The sequence below is a fragment of the Ursus arctos genome, unplaced genomic scaffold (genome assembly GCF_023065955.2).
Source record: "Ursus arctos isolate Adak ecotype North America unplaced genomic scaffold, UrsArc2.0 scaffold_39, whole genome shotgun sequence".
NCBI lineage: Eukaryota > Metazoa > Chordata > Mammalia > Carnivora > Ursidae > Ursus > Ursus arctos.
In genome coordinates, this window is record NW_026623055.1 from 102,658 (window position 1) to 125,833 (window position 23,176).

The window sequence follows — 23,176 nt, forward strand, 5'->3', positions numbered from 1 at the left end:
AGAAAAAAAGATGCAGATATTCCTCCACTCTGTTCTCTGTGAGAATGCAGTCCCATCAGCAGTCCTTGATTTCCCCAACAGTGCTAGGGCCTTACTCCCCTCTCCTCTTTCAGCCAAAACAGCCCCCCCCCCAAATTCCCATGCAAGGAGAAGCTCTGAGGCGTCACCTCCTTTGCAACAGCCAGACTCTGAGTCCCAGTTCGGCTCAGTTTGGTTTAGCTGGGTCACTTCAGAAGTCAGAACTCTTTCTACAAGTGACAGAAACCCACTGCAGACTGGTTCAAATACAGAAGAAAATCTCAGCAGAACTGAGGAGTCTAGAGGTGCAGTGACTTCAGGCATGGTTGGTTCCAGACGCTCAGAACACAAATGTCTCTGTTTCTTCACCTCTTGTCTCTGGCTGCCTCCGTGATGGTTTCATTCTCAGGCAGGCCCTTCCTATGCAGCGGCAGAAATGGATCCCAGCAGCCACTGCCCTACATCCCTCTGGCTTAGGAACTCGAGCAGAGAAAAGAGTGTGTATCTCCCCGTAGTTCCAACGAAAGTCCCAGGGCTCGTTCTCATTGGCTCAGGTCGGATCACATGACCACGTCTTACCCAATGCCTGTGCCTCCAGCCTGAATCCTGCACGGGGTCGAATCAGCCCCATGCAAACCACAGAGAGTTGGGGAGAAAGTGACCCCAGAGCTGATAGGTGAAGTGGACGAATGGGTAGAAACAGTAGTCCCCCCAGAGTCCCCTTGGCTGGTTGGTTTTAATCTGCCCCCTCCGGGTAACGGGCTCCACTCCTCCAGGAAACGTGGGCTCTGTGTGGTCTTTTCTAAGTGTCCCCTCTTCCTCCACCTGCAGGGCACCGCTGAAGCTCCTCTGTGACAACATGAAGTACCAGATCCTTTCCAGAGCCTTCTATGGATGTGCGTACTGGCCTTTTTTGCCACTGTGGTCTACGGGCACGTTGATCGAATGCCTGTTGTATGGCATCAGTATTGGGGGAAGGAGCCCGGCTCTGGCACGTGAACCTCGGCTCCCCTAGTTCCCGGATGTGTCTAGTTTTAGTGAAGTTAGGCAGACTTCTCGGAGCCTGAACTCCCTCCACCAGGGACTGGGCATAAGTTTTATCTCTAGTTCTTAGAGAGGGCAGCCAACGATGGGGCTCCTCGTGGCAGGGGTTTGGTTGGTCACCATCGCATCCCCAGTGCCTGCCTTAGAGGGTTTGTTCTCAGAATTAAAAGAGAAGCCTGTATAAAACCCCTAGCACCCAGCATTCCATGTCATGGGTGCTCAGCGAAAGTCCGTTCCCCTCACCTGTGGGCAGAAGCAGAAGAGTAAGGAGAAGTTAAAAATTAAAGCTTAAATACAGGTATTCTGATTATTTCCAGTTAGCATATGAGGAAGCTAAGGCACAAGGAGGCAGAGTGACTTGTCCAAGGTCACACCGCTAATGCAGGACAGAGCTGGGACTCAAACCTAGGCCTGTCTGACCTCAAAGGCTGTTTTGTTTGTTTTCCTTCACTCGCTGTGTTGATTCTTAGCACGTTTTATTTTCCCAGCCTCCCAGCCTAGATGAGGGAGATAAATCGTGTGTATTATCAGGGATTCTAGAAAAGTGTTAATATATCCTGCGTAGGCCTGGGGAATAGCAGGGCCAGCCGTGTGCCCGAGTGCCTGGAGGGGCAGGGAGAGCATGAGCTCCCAAGAGCAAGGATTTTTGCCTGTTCTGTTATCACCCATCCCCAGTGCCTAATGCAGGGCCTGGCGTGGAGCAGGCCCTGGACGAGTATTTATGGGACCCAAATGGAAGAGCTTCCTGGAGGAAGGGTTGGGGGTCAAGAGGGATCTCAAACAATGTTATCGCATTCAGTGGCTTGTCCCTGGTGGTGGTTAAGAGCCCAGGTTCTGGTGCTGTGCAGCTTGTGATCAAATCCTAACTCTGCACTTCCTAGCAGTGTGACCTGGGCAGGAGACAGAAGCAGTCTGTGCCTCGGTTTCCCCGTCTATAATGTGGAGAAGATAGGAGTACCTGTTTCATATGGTTGTATGAGAATTTAGTGAGTTAAGTATGTGAGGTACGGGCAGCTCCCTGGCACGTAGTGCGTGCTTGTGTAAGTGTTAGTCACTCCCTCCTCCTCCCCCTCCTTTCCCCTCCCCCTCCTCCTCCTCATTGCTGGTAGGGGCCTGTCCTCAGGCCCCAGAAGGGTCCTCTCTGGGCCTTGATAAGGGAGAGTCAGAGGGCGGGGGCACAGGCAGAGCAAACACACTCTGGCATTTGCTGATTGCCTCTTGTGTACCAGGCACTGTGCCCTCCAGGTGCCCAGGGCAGAGCAAGTAAGGGGCAGCAGGTTAGTGGGAAACCCTTTAAGAGTGCAGAGCCATCTCTGAAAGCAAACTAGGTACATCTCCCAGGGCCTTCTTTATCCAGCTGCACTTTGCACAAGATTCGTCCACCTCTGCCATTCTCCTCCCTTGGGACAGATTGGAGGCACCCAGAGGCACAGCGAGCCTGTGGGGTCACTTACCACCTCCTTCCTGCCGCCCCTTCCCGGCCTCTGCCCATGGATTAAATACCTTGGCTTCTGGCAGAAATAATGTCACCCTGGCCCAGGCTAAGAAAGGTGATCGGACGTCTCCAGGCTCACCCAACTATTAAGCAGTCAGGCCAGCAAGGGATTTTGCCCCTCAGAGCCCCTTCCTCGCCTGGAAGAAAGGGATGGTGGGACTTTCTAGGTCATGAGGGTTCACTGGGATTGCGGGCGGGGCAGTGCTTTGAGATCCATGAGACAAGGCAAGGTGGGTTGGGTGGTGGATGATGGCCCTTTCCCTCCCTCCCTCTCCAGGGCTTGCCTACTGCAGACACCTGTCCACCGTGAGGACCCACCTGTCAGCCCTGGTCAATCACATGATCGTGTCTCCAGACTCGCCCTGTGATGCTGGGCACGGGCTGACGGCCAGGATCTGGGAGCAGTACCTTCAGGACAGCACAGTAAGGCTTGGCCTGGCTCGGTCTGCAGTGGGGCAGACAGAGCCTGTGGGGGGACCGTCTGGTTATCTGAGCAGTAGACCCACCTGCTTGTGAGGACTTGAGGCTGTTATGACACCTTTGGGTTCTGCATACCCAACGCAAAGGCCCTTCCCTTCTTGAGAGTTCCAAGACCCACAGCCCACTTCTGCCTGTAAGGGTGAGGATCAAGGAGGATGGAAAGTACATATTCTCATCTAGAAGGAGTAAGAATGAATCCATCACCAAGCATTTATTAAGCACCAGCTGTATGCTCAGTGGTGCAAGAAGTGCTTTAAGTCCCCAGCAGGAAGGAACTTACAGCACAGTTGAACTACTTAGAGTGACGGAGGTAGTGAAGTCAGAGGAGGCAGCTGGGCGGAGGAAAGCCCGCCACGTGCCCCTCTGCCTCAGGGCCAGAGAATCCTCCCATTAGATATTTCACCCGGAGACAGATTTCTAAGATTTTCTTATCAGAAGGCAAATGTCCCCACAAGGAAGGTGTTTACGGTGGAAAAAAGCTTCACGGTCGGAGAGTTTGGGAAACAAGATGAGTCAACTTTTCTGTACCCTGCAGCACTTCCTAGAACCTTGGCTAGGCTGATACACTTGCCGGTCTCAAGAAACGGGGGTGGGTGGGATGGGGGGGGAGCATATGGAACAATCCCTCAAATGTGTGGGGCCACAGGGACCTTTGTTGGAAAAGTGCCTCCATGGCTGGTGTGGAAGGCAGAATCGATTTCGATAGACACTAGTCTCACTGCCGCCAGCAGCAGGCTTTCAGAAGAGAGACCTGATTTCTCCACGCGGGACGAACGCGGTGGCTCAGTCCGCCGGGTGCCTTCCCACCCGGGCCCTGGGGAGGGCCTGGCTTCGCCACGCTGGGGAAAGGTGCTATCCTGTGTATTGATTTGGGAATGCTGGGGGACTCTGGGAGAAACAAACTGGTTCCCAAACCTGGACAAACAGAAGGGTTATTTGACATTTTTTTTTGGCCAAAATTAGCTGTTTTTCTGAACAACAGGAGGAATGCCTGCTTACTGGGACAACTCAAACAAGGAAGAATGCAGGTGTATAAAACGAAAATTGTTTAGTTACCTTCTTTCTGCCACAATGCGTTCGTTCTGATCGCCTGAGTTAATGAATAGTGTCAGTTATGTAGAGACCCTAATGTATATTTCTGGTGCTTATACATTCATAGATATGTCTACATAGATATGTCTGTAATTCTTATTTTTTTAAAATGAGGTGATGTTATATTTGTATTTTAAGCAACAATTTCAGTTTATATCAAAGACGTCTTTCAGGGGCGCCTGGGTGGCACAGCGGTTAAGCGTCTGCCTTCGGCTCAGGGCGTGATCCCGGTGTTCTGGGATCGAGCCCCACATCGGCTCCTCCGCTATGAGCCTGCTTCTTCCTCTCCCACTTCCCCTGCTTGTGTTCCCTCTCTCGCTGGCTGTCTCTCTCTCTGTCGAATAAACAAAATCTTTAAAAAAAAAAAAAAAGAGGTCTTTCAGATCTGTAGGTGAAGTCCTAAATGCTAGCACCTTAACACCTCACAGATGAGTAGCCCATAATTTATTCAAATCTTCCCCTAATGATAGACAACGGGGCTCTTTCTCTTTTTAAAAACTATTTCAAACAGTGCTCCAGTCAACATCTTCATAAGCACATACCATTCTGCCTAGTGCTTTTATTTCAGGGGTAGATTCCTAGAAATTGATTGATACGCATTTAAAATTTAAATAGATATGCCAGCTTACTTTCTCAAAAAAGTCACAGTGTTCATAATCCCCGGGGGCCTGGGAGAGTGCACATTTCCTGAGGAATTCGAAAGATATAGACTTCTGGGCTCCACTCCAGTGTTACTGATTTAGCATCTCTGGGAGTGGAGCCCAAGAATTTATATTTTTTGGAAGTTCCCCAAACGCTTCAGTGATCCCCCCAGTTTGGAAGGTACTAGTCTAAGTACAAGTTGGTTGATCAAATAAATTAGTCAAAAATGAAAAATTTTCGTCTAACACTTTTGCAGTCCTTTCACAAATGGGCCGTATTTTTACCCTTCTTGGTTGCATTGTTGTATTAGGGTGGACTGAGCAGCAGTATAACAAATGTCCCCACTTTTTCAGTTGCTTGACATCATGGGGTATGTTTCTTGCTCCGTGAGGAGTCCTAGGTGGGCATTCCTGGCGAGTGGGCATTTGTCCTCCCTCCAGAGGTTCAGGGGCCTTTCATTCTCATGGCCCCACCATCCTCCAGGGTTAATGGGGGGATGCAGAGTCTGAAGGGAGTACACTTGCTCCTTTAAAGCCCTGGCCTGGAAATGGCTTATAGCACATCCTGCCAGATCCCATTGGCCAGCGCCTCATCACGTGGCCACACCTAACTGCAAGGGAGGCTGGGAAATGGAGTCCAGCTGTGGGCTCCAGGACCCAAGCAGGTGGCTTTTTAATGAAGCGTTTACAGCCTCGGACACAAATAGTTCTCGGATTTTAAGCAGCTTTGACAAGGCTGTCTGCAGAATACAAGTTAAAATTTCCAACAAAGACAAAAGAATGGCTGGTTTTGCCATTGTGGTTGGGTACATCTAAGACGTGCATTAAGATGTAAAATCAGTGGGATGCCTGGCTGGCTCAGTCAGTAGAGCATGTGACTCTTGATCTCAGGGTTGTGAGTTTGAGCCCCATGCTGGGCATTGAGCTTACTTTTAAAAAATGTCACATATGCTTGTAATTTTGGAATGTAAAGAGATAGGAGGAAACAGAACCCTACTACCCTTCAGAGTAGCTTTCTAGTAGTCATTGGTACTTTCCATACACACACACACACACACACACACACACACACACACACAAACATGAACAGATTGGGCCTGCTGGGTGCCCAGCATGACTAATTATAACTGCAAAGTCTTTGCCTGAAAGTGAATTTTTGAAAAGAGAGTAAATCTATTGGACAATACAGCAAACAGTTGTTAAAGTCGTCTTAGTGTGCACAGGAGTCATAGTGCATGAAGAACCAGCTGGAAATGTTCATTTGGGATTGATTTGCTTTTAAGCAATTTTCTTTGAGCTGAATCAAGGTTAATAACTTTGAACTCATGCTGCCATATCGACACAATGCACAACATCGACTAAAAATTCAGTAGAAATGTTCGTTCATTCTATACTGACCTTTTGGGATTTTTTGCAAAAAAATGGGTTCACACTAGATATGTTCCGCCTCTTGGGATTTTTTTCCACCTAATAATACACTTTGAACATCTTTTTGTGTAAGTTCTCACGGATGCGCGTCCTGCCCTTTCTCCTCCTGCCCTTTTGATGTGGTGTTCCCATGTAGGGATCCGTTGTTCCTCTGTCAGCGGGCAGTTGGGGGTTTTCCCATATGATGCCAGGATGGCTGTCCCGGTACACACAGCTTTGCTTATTCACAGCATGATCTCTAAAGGCCAGGTCTGAGAAGTAGGGCTGCCAGGTCACGGAGCCCTCCTTCTGGTTTTCTGTTGACCAACCCTTTACTTCCTGCCACCTACCACAGAGCTACGAGGAACGGGAGCTGCTACATCTCATCTCCTATGGCGGCATCCAGCCAGAGATCCGCAAGGCTGTGTGGCCCTTCCTCCTGGGCCACTACCAGTTCGGGATGACAGAGGCAGAAAGGAAGGAGGTTGGTTGCCCCTGATGGGCAGTGGGGTCTTTGGCAGCAAAAGGTGGGGCTGGGGGTGCTCTGGTTTCATGCTGGACCAAGATGGGGCAGGGGAACGTGGGGGAGCCAGGAAACCCCAGGGCGGGGCTGTCCGGTAGAAATACAATGCAAGCCACAGATGCCATTGCTTAAAATTTTATTTTGGGAGATAATTATAGATTCACATAGTTACAAGAAATAATGCAGAAGGGTCTCGCATATCCTTTATCCAATTTCTCCCAATGGTAGCATCTTACAAAACTATAATACAGTATCACAACCAGGGCATTGACGTGTGTGTGTGTGTGTGTGTGTGTGTGTGTGTGTGTGTGTGTGTGTACCACCCCAGTCAACATACTGAACACTTCCGGTGCTACCAGGGTCCTCGTGTTACCCTTTTTGAGCCCCACCTCCCGGCCTAACATTTGGCAACCACCAGTCTGTTCCTCCTTCCTGCAACTTTGTCATTTGGACGATGTTGTAGAAATGGGATCATGTCGTATCTAACCTTTTGGGATTGACCTTTTCACTCAGCATAATCCCCTGGCAGTCTGTCCTTTCTATGGCCAAGAGTTCCATGGTGTCCCACGGCCTGGGTGAATCACAGTTTGACTATCCATCTGTCGGCGGATAGGTGGGTTTTGTCCTGGTTTGGGCTATTACAAAGAAAGCTGCAGTGAACATTCGTGTTTTCGTGGGAGTGTAAGTCATCATTAAACGCTCAAGGGTACAATGCTGGGACGCACACTATGCATGCTTAGTTTTGGGAGAAACTGTCCAGCTTCTGCAGCGGCTGAGCTGTGTTCTCTTCCCACCCGCAATATCCGAGTGAGCCACACCTGCACCCTCCCTGGAGTTTTGGTCTCGTTGTTGTTTTTTACGTTAGTCACTCAGACAGGTGTCAAGGAGGTTTCATTGTGGTTTTAATTTGCATTTCCCAAATGGCCAGTGACAGTGAACATCTTTGCACACGCTTACTTGGCATCTGGGTATCTTTGGTGAGGTGTCTGCTCACGTCGTTTGTCCATTCTCTAGCTGAATTGTTCGGGTTTTTACTGTTGCATTCGGGAGTTCTTAATACACTCCAGATATTCCTTCTCTGTTGGATAAATGGTTTGCAAGTATTTTCTCCCAGTCTGTGTCTTGTCTTTTCATCCTCTTAATGGGGCTTTTGCAGAACAAATGTCTAAATTTTTTATGAGGTTTAGTTTACCAATTTTTCCTCATGTACATTGAGCTTTTGGTGTCGAGTCTAAGAACGTTTTGCTTAGTTAGCCCTAGATTCCGAAGATTTTCTCTTATGTTTCTTTTCTCAAAGTTTTATAGTTGCACGTGTTACACTTATGTCTGTGATCCATTTTGAGTTCCTTTGTGTATACAGGGAGTGGTTGAGGTCGGGGTTCATTGTTTGCCTTTGACGTCCAGCGGCTTCAGCCCCATTCGACAAAATGGCCATCCTTCTTGCACTGAACTGCTTTTGTGTCCCTGTCAGCAATCAGTTGGGCCCGTTAGTGTGGATTCCCATTCCGTTGCATTGGTCTAATGCTACCCTGCTGTGAGTCGTCTCCAGCCGATAGCACACCGGGGCACCTACGTTGATCCTGAGTGTTCGGTTAATGCTTTAGTAGTCCTGTTTCAGAAAGTAGAAAGGAACAGATGCCCATAAATATTTTTACAAATGATAAGTTCACAAGAAGTTGCAAAAACTGTGACAAAGAGGTCCTGCCGTACCCAATGGAAGCATCGCCTAGAACAGTAGCTCATTATCAAAACCGGTACGTTAGCGTGGGCACCATAGAGCTCCCTTGACTACAGGCCTCACTAGGACTTCACCAGCTTCTGCAGTATCTCGTGTGTGTGCACACGCGTGTGTGTGCGTGTGTGTGTGTGTGTGTGTGTGTATGGGTAGGTCTGTATCATTTTATCAAGGTGAAAGTAATTTTAATAATACATTTTATTTAACCCAACATACCCAGTATATTACCATTTCAGCCTGTAGTCAATATAAAAATTATCGAGAGATTCTGCATTCTTTTATTCATACTAAGTTCTTAAAACCTGGTGGTATTAACATTCCATATCCGAGTACCACCTGTGCTATTATACATTTGTCAGTAAGTTGACTCACTATGTATATAGCTTATTTAAAAAGATATTTGGTATCCCTGCCATCAATGGAAAACTGACATGACTTGCGTAATAGAAGGAAACCATAAAAACAAATAGGATATGACAAAAGGACATAATTCAGTTCCACGCAGATGCCGTAGCCTGCCTGAGGCCAGCTCTCTCTTTGTCAGGAGGGGGTTTCTGAAGTGTGATAGGAGGTGTTCAAGACACTGTAGCACCAGACTGACCTTCCCCGTAATCTGAAAAGTTAAAGGGGAGCTGAAAATAGAAATCACACCGTGATTCTGTATGATAAGACCCCATGCCAGTGAACTGTCTGAAATCGTCTCGGAAATAGCGGGAGGCCCCTGCCACACCTCACCCCCTTGCCTGCTGGGCTCCCGGTGAACAGGAACAGCGTTCTGGGGTGCCAGGCCCTGTGCTTGGGACCGGGGACCCAGCGGTGCGTTAGACGAGGTCCTTGCCAGGTTAGTGGGGGTCGTGCAGAGTCCGATGGAGGCAAACCCAGGGTTGTAAGAGCGCATAGGAGGCACCTCTACCAGGCAGAAGGCTTACCTGCTCTCTTTCCAGGCCATGGGGGTGAGGCAGGGCCTCTAGGAACAGGGGCCAGCCAGAGCTAAGCCCAAGGGGAGACTCGTGCATAATGCAGTGTGTGTGTGTATCTGTGTGGGGAGGGGCGGGAAGGGCATGGTGGACATGGTGGCTGGCACATAAAGGACAGGAGGGTGGGGGTGACAGTGAGAGGTGGGGCTGGGGAGGAAAAAAGAGGAGGCTGCTGAGGGGTAAACTCATAGGAGGGGCCAGGCTGGGACAAGCAGGCACCGGGAAGGAGGCTGCTGGGGTCGTCCTGGTGCAGGGTCATGGAAACCTAGCCTAGAAAGGCAGTGGGAATGGGGAGGTATGCTGGGATGAATCTTCTGGAAGTCCGTGGGAGGGAGGACAGGCCTTGGGCAGGGTGGACCCTGAGTCTCTCTCTGGAAGCCCTGAATAGCTAAAGGATTCCCCACCCCTCCCAACCTGGACACGGAGCAAGTTCCCTGCCTTCTGTCTTCATGCCTGTCCACACCCTTACTTAGATCAGCCTGTCTGTCCCGACTTGTGCCCAGAGGCCGGGCTGATTCAGAGCCTCGGTTACCCAGGCCGTGTATCAGGAACAAGGCCAGCTACCCTCCCATCCGCTGACATGCCACAAGGGAAATGCTTGAAATCTGTAGTCCTCCTGTAAGTAAAGGGAGGGGTCAGTTTTGTTCATCTTTGTATCCTCGGCACCTGGCCCTGCACAGGGCACGTGGGAGGCCCTCAGTAAATGTGGGGGGGGGAGGGTGGACGGGTGGTGGAGTGGGTACCTGGCACATTGTAGGTGCCTCCCGAATTAGGGGTGAATGAGTGAATGAGGAAGGAGAGAAGGTAATAAGAAAGGAAAGAAACAGTCCTCTCACTTCAGTACGCCCTGGGCTTAGTATGCTCCCTGGCTCCACGGATATTTGAATGTGTGAATGAATGAATGAATGAATGAATGAATGAATGAATAGGAGGGAGGAAGGGAACATTGAAAGAAAGATGCAGCCTCGCGCACGTTTGTGTACCCTCAGGGCCCAGCCGGTGCCCTGCACATAGTGGGTGTCCGTTGGATGTCCATGACATCTGGGGTGTCTCTGGGGCTCAGGCTCCCAGGTCGGAGCTGGTGTCCTCGTCTGGCTTGGGCTGGCTCTCCCCAGGGCTGACCTTGTCTCTGCCCCGGCAGGTGGACGAGCAGATTCACGCGTGCTATGCGCAGACCATGGCCGAATGGCTGGGCTGTGAGGCGATCGTGCGGCAGAGGGAGCGGGAGTCCCACGCGGCTGCCTTGGCCAAATGCTCGTCAGGGGCCAGCCTGGACGGCCACCTGCACCAGATGAGGCACAGGGACGCTACCATCAGCAACGAGGTGATGGGCGGCACCCATCTGGGAGCACGGGGGTGGGGGAGGGGCGGTAAAGGCAGGGATCTGCTCCGTGTAGCTCTTGTAGGGACGGTGACGGCTGTCTGGAGCTGTCACCCCTAGCATGTGGGTGGGAGGTGACCTTGGAGTTCGAGAGACCTGCATTGGAATCCAGCCTCACCATTTTCTGGCTGCGGGGCCTCCAGCAAGCACCTTTACTTCCGGGCCTCAATTTCCACATCTGTTAAAGGGAACACCCACTGGCATAGGGGAAGTTTGTGTGCAGCTCACGTGAGATCGTGCATACAAAGCGCCTGGCACAGCGCTCGACTTTCACATATTCGGCACATGCGCGCTGAGCACCGCGTTCTGGAATGTCGGGAACGCTCCCGTGGCCACATCACACCTCTCCGCCCTCACCGAAGCGCCGGTTTGGCAGCCCAAAGAAGGAGCTGAGAACAAGGTTAATTCTCTTCCCCAGCGAGGCACACTCATCGGGTTGCCAGCAGTCACGCTGCACAGCATAGCAAGCGACCACCAAAAGTCAGTGACTTCTGACAATGAGCCCTGAATGTGTCCTCGTGGGTCTGGCTCAGCCGAGCACTTCTTTTTTTTTATTTTTTTTTAAAGATTTTATTTATTTATTTAACAGAGATAGAGACAGCCAGCAAGAGAGGGAACACAGCAGGGGGAGTGGGAGAGGAAGAAGCAGGCTCATAGTGGAGGAGCCTGATGTGGGGCTCGATCCCATAACGCCGGGATCACGCCCTGAGCCGAAGGCAGACGCTTAACCGCTGTGCCACCCAGGCGCCCCAGCGGAGCACTTCTGAGTGGGGCTGGCAGGGCTCACTCTTGCCCGCTGTCAGCGCCTGGTCTGCTAAAAGGTTTCTTGATCTTCGCTGGGCTCTCTGTCATGTCTGGGGTGACCGGGATGTGCCCCACATGTCCCATCGTCCAGCAGGCAGAGCTGGGCATGTTCTCATAGTGAACGCAGATCATAGACAAAGTGGAGATACACGAGGGCTGGTTAAACGTCTGCCCTGGCAAGGTTGCTCACATCCCCGGGCTGCCGCAGGTCCCAGGGCCAAGCCTCGCAGCCGAGTAGGCAGGAATGAGAAGTTCTAAGGGCAAAAGCATGTAGACAAAGGAATAAAAAAATCAGGCCATTAGTGCCAACCAGTCACTGGGAGTTGAACTTAAATAGTAGGCGGAAGTCTCAAGTACAGGGCAATTAAAGGTAGGGTTTTGCGGTTGCAGGAGTGGGAACTGGGGTCCCCTGGCTGCTGTGTGGCCCTGAGGCTCCAGGGAGCAGAGGGATACCCCCCCCACTCTCATTGTACAGATAGGAGGCTGAGGCCCTGAAGGGACCTGCCCAAGTCAGGAATAGAGATGAGGCCGCACTTACAGAATCCCTGCCTGAGCTGAGAGCAGGGCCCCAAAGCCGGGATACAGCCTCACCCCTGCTCTCTCGGCCCCTTTTTCTATCAGTCCTCCCAGAGCTGCAGTTCAGGCCGCCAGCATGTCCGCCTGCAGAGTGACTCCAGCAGCAGCACACAGGTGACCTTCCAGAGGCCCCGCCCCTTCCCCATCCTTCCCTTCCCCCACCCACCCTCTCCCTCCAACCTGGAGTAAAGGGATGGGAGGTCCATCATCTATAGGTCACCTAGGGTTTATTTGTTTTAGCTTTTCATGCTAGCATTAAAAATGGAGTTTTTAGGCACACAAGTAATATATGAATCTCTTCTCCCTGTAAAAAATTAAAGTATTGCAGAAAAAGCTAAATTTGGCTTTGATCATTCCTAATACCCACTTGCCCTCCCTAGAAATAGCATCATTTTGCTGTGTGTGCTGTCAGACCCTACTGATTGCCTGTACGTACACAGAAATATGTACACGGTATATAGAGGACATATTGCAATGTTTGGTAATTTTTGAAAATTTCTACATAAATGCCATCATGTGTGTTGGTCCACAGCTTTCCATTTTATTCAGTGAAATGTTAACTCGTCTCACGTGATATTAAATAAAAAAGCAAAGCCCCCAAAATAGGTGTACTATGTCACCTCTTGCATAACAAGAGGGAATATTAATATTAATATACCTATTTTCAAAAACAATGGATGAATAAGCCAGAAATGAATCAGAATGGTCGCCTGCAGGAGTCAAGGGAGGGCTCAGGAAAAGAAGCTACATTTCCCTGAATAGCCCTTGTTTCCTAGTTCCAACTTTGGAGTTAGGGACATTTTTTTTTTTTTGCATAATTTAAAACAGTTGAATCTAGAAGAAATTTTGAAAAACCAAAAACGTGATTTTAACAGCAAATCAGATTGGTGACATAAACACACAGAGAAGAAATACTTCGTGTTCCCTTGGAACATGGTCTTACATCCTTGATAGGATCTGACCTCAGGACACAAAGAACCACAGAACAATCTTTGAGATGTATCCTGGAGGCTTTTCCATGGTAGTTCATACATTATCAAAGTACTTTTGAAAATTAATCCGTAACAGCCAAGCACGTGGATATACTATGCTGTTTCTAGCCTGTTCCTTCTGTTTTTAACCAATTTTTTGCTTTAAAAACTATGTGCCTATCATTTTGTGTGATGAAAGTTACGCTCCTTGCCACTTGAATTCCCTAGTACTCTCTCCTCAGGCAATTTCAGTGCTTCCTTATTTCTGGATTATTCTATGCATTTCCATGCAATAGGTCACTTTTTTTATTTTTCACAGCGGGAGCTTGTATCATACCTGGTTCCACCCCATCCTTTTCCCCAACTGTATAGTATTCCACGTGCATGTTCCATATTTGAACCAGTCCCCTGCTGATGGATATTTAGGCGGCTGCTGGAACCAGGCCACAGGGGACATTCTCTGTCTATCTGTTTTTGTGCACCTCGTCTTCAGGTGTTTGAGTCTGTGACAAAGTGGAGCAAGTCGAGGCAGAAGGCAGGTTGGAGGAGAAACAGCCCAAGATCCCCAATGGGAACCTGGTGAATGGCACCTGTTTCCCAGACTCTGGCTATCCCTCCTCCCACAACGTCTCCTCGGGCCTCTCGGAGCACTCGGAGCCCAGCCTGAGCACAGAAGACAGTGTCATGGACACCCAACAGAATGCCCCCCTGGCACTTCGGCCTGGGGACAGCAGCGTGGAGAACGGGCAGAGCAGTGAGGCCACCACCTCCTGGGATGAGGCCCCCCATGAGGAGCTGGCCATGCAGGACAGCCTGGAGAGCGACCTCCTCGCCAACAAGAGCATGGACGAGTTCATGTCCTTCACCGGCAGCATGGACGTGGCCCTGCCCGTGGAGGGGGCTGCCATGGAGGGCTGGGGGGGGCGGTGAGGTGGAGAAGCACAGCCAGGTGGACAGTGAGGACAAGCTCTCAGAAGAACCCGAGATGGAAAGTCTCTTCCCCGCCCTGGCTTCTCTGGCCGTGGCCGTTTCTGCCAACAACGAGGCATCACCCGTGTCCTCCAGCGGCGTCACTTACTCTGTAAGTCACCAGGATTCTCCTCCACTCCGTGTTCTCACCTAACAGCTGTGGGAGGGTGGGCGTGTCCCACAAGCCTCAGTTTCCCAGCACGACCTCTGCTCTGTTACATTTTCCCAGGCACAGAGGCTGCACTGGAAAAGCCCCTTTGGGAGGGAGGACAATATCATACCAGGCTCTGCTGTTCAAACCACCCCAGGTTCAATCCCAGCTGAGGCACGCCACTTCATGTCTCTGAGCCTCAGTTTCCCTATCAGTCGAGTACCTTCTCTCTTGAGCTGTTCTCAGAATTAGTGAGTCCGGTCCTCCATGCCTGACATGCGGTGACCTCTCAGTCAATAGCAGCCTTGAGGATGAGTATCTTGGCGTACGATCAGGTCCAACGTCCTTTAAATCCTCAAGTTTGCTTTCTTGCCAGAAGGTCCAAGCCAAAGGATGTCAACTGAACGGGAGGTTTTCGGAGCCAGGAGTTGTGTTTCCATTTTCCTTTGAAGAACTTGTTATTTCTATCTAAGATACACATGCCCATAGTTTGTAGAGTCAAACAGACAAGGCTGAATAGGAAATCAGAAGTGCCCCCCACCTGCCCCCGTGGAGCCCTCCCCAGAGGTCATAATGGTTACTTACTCTGCCCAAGTTATCTGGTGTTTACCCCTGTGTCCGTAAATAACATACTTGTATTGCTACTTCTTGATCTTTTTTTCCTCTTTTTTTCTGCAATTCCAGACATTCCACACCCACACCCTCGCCCCATAAGTGACACCTTCCCATCCCCATCCATCCACTACAGTTACAATGATTTCAGTTAAATGGCTCTTGTTCACACTCGTATAACAACAGAATGTATACACCACGTAGGAAGCACTATTTCTTTTTCTTTCCTACAAAAACAATTTTGTTTTCCCCGGATGCATTTTGATTTCCTTATCTCTGTTGTCTTTTCCTACGTTTGCTACGTATGGGTCATCACTCCATGCCCCCAGCCTCCGCACTCTGCCAGTTTTCTAACTCTCCTGGAACACTGCGGACACATGAGGTTTTCTGTTCATTTGTATGTCTCGCGAAGTCTCTCCAGTGGCCTTCCCCAGTCCACTGCTCCCAATGGATAGCTGTCATCTTAGATTTTTCTCCACCTGTACATGGAGGTTACTTTTGCTTTTGAATTATGCACCTGTGTATGTTGTAAATCTGATTCAAAGCTGTTAATTATCCAGAGAGATCTATTTTACAGTTCATCTGACACCTTGATTCAAAACAGGCAGCTGTCCTTGAGAACCCAAATGTTAGTTTTTCTTCCGGGGTTCCCTTACCAGGGATGGGGCTTTTGAGGGGGTCCCACCTTCATGCAGGAAAGTCTCTTATTAGATTCCTTACCTTAGGGGAGAAAGACCCCAAAACCATTCAACCCAAGCTTATGTTTTGCCAATTTGGAAGCTTCCTTCAAGGCAGAAGCCAGATTTGGTATTTTCTTGCCTTTCTGGGTTAAATTTTGGCCTTGGAATGTTCCGTATTTTTCTTGCCATATCATTGGACCTTTTCATCAGGTGGGGTCAAGGCAGTAAGTCCAGCATATGGTGGGAACCAGACTCCCGCTCGCTTCCTCCCTTCTTCCTGTCCGGTGTTCAGTGGGGGAGGGTCGCTGCCCCTCCAGCTGGTTATAACCCTCGTCCACTCAACGGGGACCATTCGTCTGTGCACCTTAGAGAATTGTTCTGTTTTATAGAAGGGAGAAAAGCTAAAAGAACTTCCATCCCACAAAGTGAAAAGAGGCTTTCGGGGGAAACAACAGAAACGAAATCGAACACCCACCCAGGCCAGGGAGAGGACATGCTTTTCAGTGGCAGCAGGAGAGGGCGAGGAGGGAGGAGGGAGAACCCTTGGAATCCCACCTCTGGGAGGAGTTGGGGTGTAACTGTTCCTTCCTCCCCGTCCCCTGGGTCTGCAGCCGGAGCTCCTGGACCTGTACACGGTGAACCTGCACCGCATCGAGAAGGACGTGCAGAGATGTGACCGCAACTACTGGTACTTCACGCCCGCCAACCTGGAGAAGCTGTGCAACATCATGTGCAGGTGGGGGGATGGGGAGGTCTGCGGGGGGGGGGGGGCGGGAGGGGTGGCAGAGACGGGGCTCACAGGGAGCCCAGCCGGACGGCAGCCTCTGCCCCTGGCACCTTGCCCACCTGGCGTTTACACCAGCCCACGCTGACAATAAGATAACAATCCGAGCAATGATCACAACAGGGAGCATTTATTAAGCACTTACTGTATACAGGCACTCTCCTGAGCCCTTCACTAAACACTGTTTCATCTCGTCCTCACAGCAAGCCCGTGGGGTGAAGTGTTACCCCCGTCCACAGGGGAGGAGATGGAGGTTGAAGGCCAGCTCTTTGCTCCCGTCCCCCAGCGGGCAGTTGGCTGAGCAGGAGCTCGTACTCACGTCTCTCGGGCTCCAGAGTCTTGTGCTTTGTTTCCTTAAGCCAAGACCTGGAGCCTCTCATTACTTTTCACTACATACTGAATATTTTCTTTCTTAAAATAAGAAGGTAACTCAGGCTTATTAAAAACCTCAATCACCCAGCGAAACCACAAGTTCCTAAGGTCTAAAGAGAAGCTGCTTCCCTCTCCAGTCATAATGCCCCCTCGCCTAGAAGAAACTACTGCTAACAATTGAGTAAACATCCTCCCAAGCCATGTGTATATTTATGTGTAAAATAACATAATATAGTGTGTATTATATAATATCACATGAGTACATATGTGTTTTAATGTTTTTTTATTTTATCTATATGGGATTAATACTCTGTCTTCTACGAATTGCTTTATACACTTAATCATGCATCGTGGGCATCTCTCCAGGCTGCTCTAACTCAGGGTTAGGGCTATACTAGTGTAGCCCACAGGCCAAATCCGGCCCACCACTCGTTTTTGTAAATAAAGCTTTATTAGAACCCAGCCATGCCCATTCGTTCGCATAGTCTCTATGATTGCTTCTGCAGAGTTGAGTAGTTGAGACAGAGAACGCACGGCGTGCAAAGCTGAAAATAATTATTATCCGGACCTCTCAGGAAAGGTGTGCCAATCCCTGCTCTAACTCATTTTTATTAATAAGTACTATCCCTTAACTATTCTATTTTACAGTCTCCTAAGCAATCATTGCCTCTCAAAATTGAGTTGAGGAGATACAAATATAATGAACTTTAATATAGTATATTACATTAAAATGAAAAGGTGCTGGGGAAGAAGGAAGGATAAACCAACCTTTTCTGGGTTATGGCCTTGGAAGAAATCATGGAAGGCCTCACAGAGGAGGTGACATTCAAGATGGCCTTTGACAAAATTAGGAGAGACTCAAGAAACCACTTGGCATATATGTACTCTGTGGTGAGGCCACCTGGGTTCAGATCCTGCCTCTGCCATTTATTATTAGGTGTATGACTCTATGCATGTCACTTGTGTCTCTGGCCTCAGTCTCCTCATCTGTAAAACGGGATATGATAATACCTTTCTCATATGATTATTTTGAGAATTTCATGGTGTAATACATTTTTAGTGGCTGAGTATACAGTAAATGCTCAGTAGATATTAGTTATTATTAAGGGGGCAGATGGGAACTCCAGGCACAGAACTGCTAGGGCAAAGCACAGGGGCATGAATGTGTGCCTGAGAGGAGGAAGTACCAGGAGGTGGTGGGGCTGTGATGGGGAGGAGACAGTGAATGCCGTGTACCCCCAGTGAAGGGGTTTGCATGTTGTCTTGTCATAGTGGGGGGCCTGTGAACATGTGGTGCTTTGAGTTGGGCTTTAGGAAGGCCATCGTGGTGCCTGAGAATAGGATATTTGAAGCGTGTCAGATGGGGGAAGGGAATGAAGGTGGGAGCTGAAGGAATGAGTGGTCCAGGTGAGGGGTGGGGAACTGCGTCAGGGAGGAGGGAGAGGACGAGCGGGTTGGAGAGACAGGTCGTGAGTGCCATCCTTGGGCCCCTTGTCTCTCTTGAAGCTACATCTGGCAGCACATTGAGATCGGCTATGTCCAGGGCATACGTGACCTCCTGGCTCCACTGTTGGTCATCCTGGATGACGGTGAGTATGTCCTCCCCACTCAGGGCCAGGGGTGCAATTTTCTCCCTACTGCAGAGGAGGGGATGTGAACCTCATTTTGTGACTCCATGGAATGGGTCAGTGCAGGTGCTCAGAGGACCTGTTGGTGACCACACCAAGGTCCTAGTAAAATAAAAAGTTCGTTCCACATTAGCCAACACTTATCGCCAGGTGCCCAACACCCCGCCAGGCCTTCGCTAGCCACTGATTGTACAAACGTGAATGGGAACAAAGAAAAACCCAGGCCCAGATGTCTTCACTGGTGAATTAATACCAGTTCTTCACAAACTCTTCCAAAAGGTAGAATAGGAGGGAATACGTTCCGACTCACTCTATAAGACCATTCCTTATATGAGGACCCATTGGTACCTTGATACGTATACCAGACAAAGATGTCACAAGAAAAGAAAACTACAGACTGATGTCCTCTATGAATATAAAGACAAAAATCCTTAGCAAAACACTTGCAAACTGAATCCAGCAAGATATAGTAGGACTATATACCATGGCCAAATGGGATTTATCCCAGAAACGCAGGCTGGTTCAACGAATGAAAATGAATCCATGTAATTCACTATACTAATAGAATTAAGGACAAAAATGACATGGTCATCTTAATTGATGAGGAAATGGCATTTGACCAAATCCGACACCCGTTCATGTTAAAAACACTCTACAAACTAGAAATAGAAGGAAACTTTCTAAACACGATAAAAGGCACCTAAGAAAAACCTACGGCTATTTCATACTCAATGGTGAATGACTGAATGCTTTCCTCCTAAGATTAGGAAAAAGATAAGGATGTCCACTTTTGCTACAGAAGATTCTAGCCAGGACAATTAGGGAAGCAAAAGAAATAAAAGGTAGCATACTGGAAAGGAAGTAAAACTATCTATTTGCAGATGATGTGATTTTTGCATATAGTAATCCCAAGAAATAAGAAAAAAAGTATTGGAGGGGCGCCTGGGTGGCTTAGTAGGTTAAACATCTGACTCTTGATTTCGACTCTGGTCGTGATCTCCAGGTTGTGAGATCGAGCCCTGTGTCAGGCTCCACACTGGGCATGGAGTCTGCTTAAAATTCTCTCTTCCTCTCCTGCTTCCCTCCCCCCCCCCAAAAAAAAATATTGGCGCTAATAAAAAAGTTCAGCAAGGTTGGAAGATACAAGATATATATACAAAAGTCAGTGGTACTTCTATACACGTGCGTTGAACAATCCGAAAGCGAAATTAGGAAGGCAATTCCAATTGTAATAGCATCTTAGAAGATATTTATGAATAAACTTAACAGAAGAAGTGAAAGACTCGCAGGTTCAATTCCAGACTGCTGTGATACAGCGAATATTGCAATAAAGCGAGTCAAATGAATTGTTTGATTTCCCAGCGCATATACAAGTTGTGTTTACACCACACTGTAGTCTGTTAAGTGTGCAGTGGCATTATGTCTAGAAAAATAATGTACTTACCTTATTTTAAAAATACTTTATTGCTAAAAGAAAAAAAAATACTAACCATCATCTGCGCTCCCGGCGAGTCATAATCACTGATTACAGATCACTGTAACAAACATGATAATAATGAAAACATTTGAAACAGTGCAGGTATTACCCAAATGTGACACAGAGACACAAAGTGAGCAAATGCCGTTGGAAAAATGGTGCTGATAGACTTGCTCGATGCGACAAACGTTTAATTTGTAAAAAAAAAAAAAAAAAAAAAAAAGCGGTATCAGAGAAGTGCAATAAAACAAGTATGCCTATATACCAAACCTGTAAAACACTGTTAACAAAATTAAAGATCTAGGGACCCCTGGGTGGCTCGGTCAGGTGAGCGTCTGCCTTCGGCTCAAGTCATGATCTCAGGGTCCTGGGATTGAGCCCCATGTCGGGCTCCCTGCTCATTGGGGAGCCTGCTTCTCCCTCTCCCTCTACTCCTCCTCCCTGCTCACGTACTCTGTCTCTCTCAAATAAACAAAAGCTTTAAAAAAATTAAAAGATCTAAGTAAATGGAAAGACATGTCATGTTTGTGAATTAGAAGACTTGGTAGTGTTAAGACGGCAGTACTCTCCAAATTGACTAGAGTCAGTGTGATCCCTATCGATATCCCAGCTGCATTTTTTGTACAAATGGACAAGCTGACCCTAATGCGGATAGCATTTCGGTGGAAACCTGGCGGTGAACTCCAGGTAGTGCATTCACCTCTCCGGTTCTCCCCCACCCCCGCCCCCACCCTGAACAGGGCCCCAGAGCTGAGTGCCTTTGCACTTGCCCTCCTCACCTTTTGGAAGGCTGTTCCTCTTCTTCCCAAAGGAGCAATCTCTCCCGTGTGCTACCACCTCTAACAAAAAGTGAAAATAATTATTCTGCCTGTATATTTAGCTCCTGTATGCAAAATTGACTCGGGATCATAAAAAGCTGCCTTTCTCTGCCGAGGCCTGTAATAAACACGTGTTGTACATTTCAGAAATCAGACGGGCCTGCGCTTTACTTCTGACACTTTTGGCTCTGCTCCCTTGGGCAGGAATCTCGGCCCCCTCACCAGTTTCTTTCACCTCCACGCAGTCCCTCCCCTGGACGTGGCATGAGTCTTTGTGGCAGTACATATGCCGATTCCTATTCAGTCAGCTTTGTGCCTGGAAGGTCAGAGGACGCCCTTCTCCTACACCAAATCCCAATTCCCCACCTGCGCTTAAGGGCTCTGCGTGGTCTGCTTTGTGCCTGACTTTTTGAGCTCAATTCGGACTCTTCTTCTCCTGGGTTACCTGCTCCTTTGGCCTTCGTCCTGTATGTGGGGCATGTCAACCTGTGCCTCCTTGTCCCTCTGCTTGGGAAGGCTCTTCCTTTGGACCATTTCCCTTGTGGTTACGAGATGCATCAACTCACACATCACACCTCAGAGAAGAGATGGTATCCAGCCCCCCGCCCCCCAGTCTTTGAGAGTGGTGCAGACACTGTCCACCACACCACCCTTCATGAGCTCCGCTTTGACTCCTCTTACTTACTTGTCTGCTTTTTGCCCTGTCTCCCCCATTGGGTGGGAAGCTCAGTGAGGTCTAGTTTAGTTCACGCCAGTGGTGCCTGGCACATGGCCACTCAGTAAACTCTAGTGGACAAATGTCTTGTTTCTCCAACTAGATTGTAAGCTCTTGAGCAGTGGGACAGCTTGTCCTTCCTTTGACTCCTTCTCCATAGTGCCTGGCACATAGGAAGTGCCCGGTGAGCGCTGCTTCATAGCTTGTTGAATGTGGTTGACTGTCATTTAGGGGACAGCGACTGAAGAGGAAGGCATCTAGAGTCACAAGTTTCCAAGTGCCGCTGTAAATGTGCTCTCACATGCTATGTAAACATGGGGAGCCCGTGACATGGGACAAGCTTTGATCTGGATTCTAGTTCCACTGCTACCACTAACCAGCGGGCATCCTTGGGCAAGTTTTTTTACGTATTCTTCAAGGGAGCAAGTCCCCTAGACCCCCTCAGCTCTCACCCCTGTGAGTATGGGAGTAAAGTGAGGGGCCACCTAAGTCTTCCTCTCAGCTCTAAATTCTGACCGCCATCCTTTGAGGCCAGGACCATCCCCAGCATCAGGTGGTTTCCGCTTGGTTTTTTGAACATTTACTAATATCCATAGCTTAATCCTATGCAATAAGAGGCGTTGTTCTTTCCAGGACAGAGAACAGGTGCAAAGGTCAGCGGCATAGAGATGTCACTGAGAAGTTGGGTCCGAGGTGTAGGCAAGAGGAGGGCCCCGTAGCTGGAGAACGGAGGTGGAAGGCTGGGTCCTGCCCTGCGGTTTCTTGCGGGTTGCTCCCGTGAATGCTTGAAACGCGAAATGCGCGTGGTTCATTTGTGAGAACTGGCCTTGAAAAGCAATCTGGTGACGGAGGTGAGGAGGGCAATGAGTGGGCAAAAGTTGAATTTTGCAATCAAGTTAAATTCCAGGCCTCGTCGTGTACAGCTTCAACACACCCTCCACAGAGGGAAAGGAAAAGCTGATTCGCGAAATTGTTCCAGTGAGCGCTTGGGCTGATGCCCGCCGCCCCCGCCTCCCCTCGCTGCGCACGAATTGTGGGGGCTTTCTAGATGGCTTTAGGACATATCCCTTGTGAATGGCAAATGTGTATATGAATAAAAAATGAGTCGGGCACATGCCCAAAGCTCGTGGGGGGACGGCGGTGCCTGTGCACCTTCCTCAGCTGCTCGCACTGGCGCCTCTGCTGGGTCCCACCTACACATTTCTCTTCCCTGGGCTCCGGGGCTAATCTGAGCCGGGGCCCCGCCGGGGACCGTGGTCGCAGGCCACAGTGGGGGGCTCTGAAAGGGTTCTTGTGAGCCTTCTATCCAGGGTGCTGGGTGCCCCGTGTGTCCACCGAAGGCACCGAGGCGCGCATTGCCCCCCCCCTTTCTTTTTCCCTGTCAAGTCACTGCAGCTCTTTTGAGTGCTGTGCGCCTCGCCTTCCCCACGGAGCACCCCAGGCCCCCGCACTGGCACTGGAGCTTGTGTGCCGAGGGTCCCGACCCCCGGCCTAACTTCTTGGTCCCCTTGGCAGGAATGTGCTGGCCCTTCTTCCGGCTGTGGTCAGAGTCCGGTCACGCCTAGATGGTTTCTGTGAATCCTGGGCGGCCGCCTACACCGCCTCCCAAAGCCGGGTTCCTCCCCCGACCGGTGCAGCGGACGACTTCCACGTTCACAAGCCCCGAGTGGCCAGAACGGCTGCGCCTCTTTTTGTAGACTTACCGGGGGGATGCGTGTGCTCGCCTGGGCCGGCAGCTTTGGTCGCTGCCAGGGCGCCATCAGGACTGGCTTCCTTTCCCTTCCTCGACACGTTCAAGGTGCTGAAGCCACGTGGCATTTTTGCTG

At 49.5% G+C, this 23,176-nt stretch overlaps 1 protein-coding gene across 1 annotated transcript in view; it reads left to right on the top strand.

Moving 5' to 3' along the window:
* LOC125282178 (small G protein signaling modulator 1-like) overlaps positions 1-22,915 on the top strand; it is a 56,957-nt gene extending 34,042 nt beyond the window's left edge. The window contains 11 exon segments of the mRNA XM_057306480.1: positions 850-914; positions 2,835-2,980; positions 6,533-6,661; positions 10,554-10,736; positions 12,219-12,287; positions 13,638-13,647; positions 13,650-14,062; positions 14,064-14,225; positions 16,168-16,292; positions 18,219-18,301; positions 22,737-22,915. Of these exon segments, the coding sequence (XP_057162463.1) occupies positions 850-914; positions 2,835-2,980; positions 6,533-6,661; positions 10,554-10,736; positions 12,219-12,287; positions 13,638-13,647; positions 13,650-14,062; positions 14,064-14,225; positions 16,168-16,292; positions 18,219-18,301; positions 22,737-22,915 (1,564 nt within the window).
* Positions 22,916-23,176: the final 261 nt, after the last annotated feature.